This window comes from Coccinella septempunctata, chromosome 4, assembly GCF_907165205.1.
Source record: "Coccinella septempunctata chromosome 4, icCocSept1.1, whole genome shotgun sequence".
Lineage (NCBI taxonomy): Eukaryota > Metazoa > Arthropoda > Insecta > Coleoptera > Coccinellidae > Coccinella > Coccinella septempunctata.
This window is the reverse complement of record NC_058192.1, coordinates 9,830,398-9,834,253: the sequence shown is the minus strand read 5'-3', so window position 1 is coordinate 9,834,253 and position 3,856 is coordinate 9,830,398. Positions and strand designations below refer to the sequence as shown.

The 3,856-nt window shown below is 35.0% G+C and overlaps 1 protein-coding gene across 1 annotated transcript; it reads right to left on the bottom strand.

The window, feature by feature from the left end:
* Positions 1-444: 444 nt before the first annotated feature.
* Positions 445-3,034, bottom strand: LOC123312175 (basic helix-loop-helix neural transcription factor TAP). The gene is made up of 2 exons (XM_044896437.1): positions 2,873-3,034; positions 445-1,611 (listed from the first exon to the last, which is right to left on the bottom strand). Exon 2 carries the CDS (start codon positions 1,608-1,610, stop codon positions 645-647), a length of 966 nt encoding a protein of 321 aa, XP_044752372.1. The 5' UTR covers position 1,611; positions 2,873-3,034; the 3' UTR covers positions 445-644.
* Between the last annotated feature and the right edge of the window lie 822 nt (positions 3,035-3,856).

The following is a 3,856-nucleotide window of genomic DNA, read 5'->3' as shown; positions in this document are numbered from 1 at the left end:
ATGATAAGATTTGATGATTTTACAATTTAGATCAGTAGTTCCACTGTTATGGTTCTGCTGAACAATAAAATATTACCAATTATAAATAGTATGTTGCTTTCTTCTTGTTCTTGTTAAAAAATTAAAAAATTGCAAAAACAGATTTGATTAGATATTCTTTCTTCTTAAAATTTCAACACTGCGAGATCTTGAGATCATAGAAGTATCTGTGTATCTGGACCTTGGCATACTTGATTCTTTACAGGGCATTAGGAGGCACCTAATAAAGATGGGTCTAGACAAAATATAATAGTTATCTGGAAAAATGACGATTGAGTATTCACGTCAAAGTCTTCCTCTTTTTGTCTATTTAATCAACTGGTTTTTTTTTGGGTGTCAGAGAAATATACTCTTTCAACATATTCATTTATTTCAAAAAATAGTTTCACTATAATATCTGTACAATATAAAAAAATGTAAAATATAAAAATAAAATTATCGATATTCAATCACATATAGAGATGACTAGAAGGCAGTTCTTTATTTTGACTCGTAAAATGAAAACTATGGATTGCAACATTCCTTTGGTAAAATGGCGTAATTTGAAAAGAAAAAAGAAAAAATTTTGGTCTATTTGGGTTGTGGTTTTCCAATCAGTCAAGGCACTAATACATCATATTTCCAGGGTAATTAAAGTTGCTGTTGTAAAAAGTATTACTTTCATAATTACAATTATTATTATAATTTCTAGCGCAAGTTTCTGCATCAAATCGGTTGGCCTCATTATAGTCCTGCATGAAACTTGCGTTCATGATACTTCCACTGGTTACAACTGCATGAGATAAACTTTGACCTGTGAAGTCCCTCGATGTTATAGAATTTCCATGTTTGCTGATGGACACTTGCACATTGCCTACGTTTACAATCACATTCTCCTGTGAACCACAGTTATACTTGTCGAAGTCATTCAAAGTCTCTGTAAGGGCGTAAATGTAGTTGTGGGCGAATCTCAACGTTTCGATCTTCGTCAACTTGGTATCTTCAGGGAAGGTGGGCAAGACGCAGCGCAGTTTGTCCAAAGCCTCGTTCAACATGTGCATACGGTTGCGTTCTCGATCGTTGGCTTTCAATCTTCGAACTCTCTTCAGTTTTTGTACTTGGGTGGGACTTCTCGCTCTCGAGACTCTGTTTCTTCCAGTGGCGTACCTCTTTTTCGGCCTACCTTCCTTGGTGGGCGTAGACGTGATAGCGTTTCCTCCATATAAATCGCTGATAAATGTAGATTCTTCAGGAGTTTCGAAATGGTGTGTCTGATCATCACCTGACACATGGTTCTGATAGATGATTCTACGTTTTGGTTCTACAAGGGCTCCTTGGAAAGCACTGTTGAAATGATCGTAGAGCGCTTGGTTTATTCCGGGTTGTTTTTTGGTGGGCGTGTATTGGAATTCTTGTCCCAAGGTAGGTTCTTTCTTGGTAGGGGTGGACAATTCGCAGTCGTATTCGAAGTAGTCGCTTTTGTCGTCGTAGTATTCTGAAGTTGATGGCGTTGCTGTAGTCTCGGATTTGAATGACAGTTCGAAGCCAGAATCGATGCTGTCCTCGCATGTATCGAATGTTGTTCTAAACATCCTGCAACAACAAAAATTGTTAGAGAGAATTCTTTTGATATAATGTGGAATAAACTAACTGAAACTTAATGTTTGAGATGCATTTTCCTCCGAAATCATATGGTTCATGTTCGAAGATAATTGAGTGCAGTATATGATGAATATCTTGAATTGAATATTAGACACAAATTTGTGAGGACAACAAAATGCAGGGTGTCCCTAGATTAAAAAATTTGGTCATATATTCTCGACGCGGAATTAAGAGACCTTATAGATATTATTCATTTTTGCCAGGAGGTGGAGTCTCTCAGAGGTACAGCATTTTGAAATTTTTCCCTAAAAATATTCTTCTTCTTCTCTTAGCATACGGTTATATAAAAATCGCTGAATTTGGTACATATATTCAAAATCTCATAATACTTCCTACTTTGTCGATGAGACTTCCTCAAAACACTTTTTACTGGGCCACAATATCTTTGGAACCACTAAACATTAACAGTGTAGGTATTTGAATTCCTTGAAAATTGTAGCCGTTAGGAAGCTGATGTCTTGTCTTCTGCATTTTTTTATGAAACGCATGATTTCTGAGAAAATTCTAAAAATGCGAATGAATGCATGAATTCCATATGAATATCGAAATGGTTTCATTGAGATTTTCCCAAGAGAGTTCTTCAAATGAATGGGCTTTCTAACGGTTCAAGAATTTTGAAAAAATTGAAATACGCGATTTATATTTAGTAGTTCCAAATACATTGTGACCCAGTAAAAAGTGTTTATAGCCAAAAGAGTAGCACTATGAGATTTCGGATATCATAGGACTCCAGTGTTAAAGATTCGGTGATTGTCGTATGACCGAAAGAGATCAAAAGAGAAGACTATTTTTGGGTGTGAAATTCAGGGGTATAAAGGAGATAATGAGATACTGAACGTATTTTTTGACTGTAATGCTAAATCCAGAATTATTGGTCTAAAGGACATAAATTATCTCTCTACTTCTCCTCATTAAACGATAGCTAGTTTGCACCAAAACTTTTGGATGAATTATTTATCGAAAGAATTGGAAATGAGGACTGGTCTTCAAGAAAATTGTTTAGGATAAAGTAGTTTGCCAATAACACTTAATTTCTGAAGAAAAAGCATGCATGAGATAGATACCCTAATACTTGTCACTAAAAAAATAATTGTTCCCCAGAATGTAGATCGAATAATTATTATTATTAAAAATAAAATAAAATTGTAGTCGCTTCAGTTAATTCGCGAACTTTTCGTGTTTGGGAACGTACCTAATTTCCTAATTTGTCTCGTCGTATATCCTTTTCCTCCAGAGCAGGATTCCAAGAAATTTTTCTCGAGTTAAAACACTAAACACTAATTTGCATCAATCATTTATCACTACATCATCATCTCGCATTAATATTTTCGCGCAATGTTAGCTCACCCGTCAAGCCAACCGCTAAGAATGGAATAAAATATCAACTAAATGAATATAAAGGGTGTTTGATTTTATAGCTGGCCCACCCCTCTACCGTTTAACTGAACGTTCAGGGCATAGTAGGAAGTACGTCATTGGCCACTAGCTACTACCCTATTCCCCCGGAATACGGGGTACTTGTGAGTGCCTGTTGCAGCCCCCAAATCCTTGTCCTGTGGCATAAACAATTTTCTTTATGAGTCTTATAACTTCCTGGTCACTTCTTCGTTATAAGTTTCTGATGGCATTTGGTTTTCCATTTATTTTCAATGTTTGAAGACAAAAGATGAGGAATTGTGGTTCTTCGTTTTGTAGATTAGTGAATTCCAGATATGGAAAGTAGGTAATGCAAATTGCTCATTAAGAAATAATTCCTTTAAAATGTTGGGATTTTTGGTGTCTGGTTCGGGATTTTATGGAGATGTCTTCTATTTACACTATAGCTTTTGGATCTACCTAAATTCATATTCAGAAGGACTATGACTTCAAAAACGTGCGTTCAAAAAATTAAATATTCTAAGTCTGAACATAATTCTTGGCTTCTGCTGTACCATTTTTCAGGTAATCTGTCAGTTATCTTTACTTGTTGTATTGAAATTATCAGTAAATTATAAGGACCAAAGGAAGAGGAGAATAAATGAAGCATTCTAACTAATCAAAGATGATCATTTCATTTTAAAAAACGTTTTTAAATCTGTCTGAAGAAGATGTGAGTAGTGTTTGTAGAAGAGAGCAGTATATTTCTAGCAACTTCTTCAATTAAAGAGAACACTGAATTATTCTAATTAAAATCATA

What these genes read in the sequence shown, in the direction of transcription:
- LOC123312175 (XM_044896437.1), bottom strand. Translation starts at nt 1,610, where the DNA reads ATGTTTAGAACAACATTCGATACATGCGAGGACAGCATCGATTCTGGC.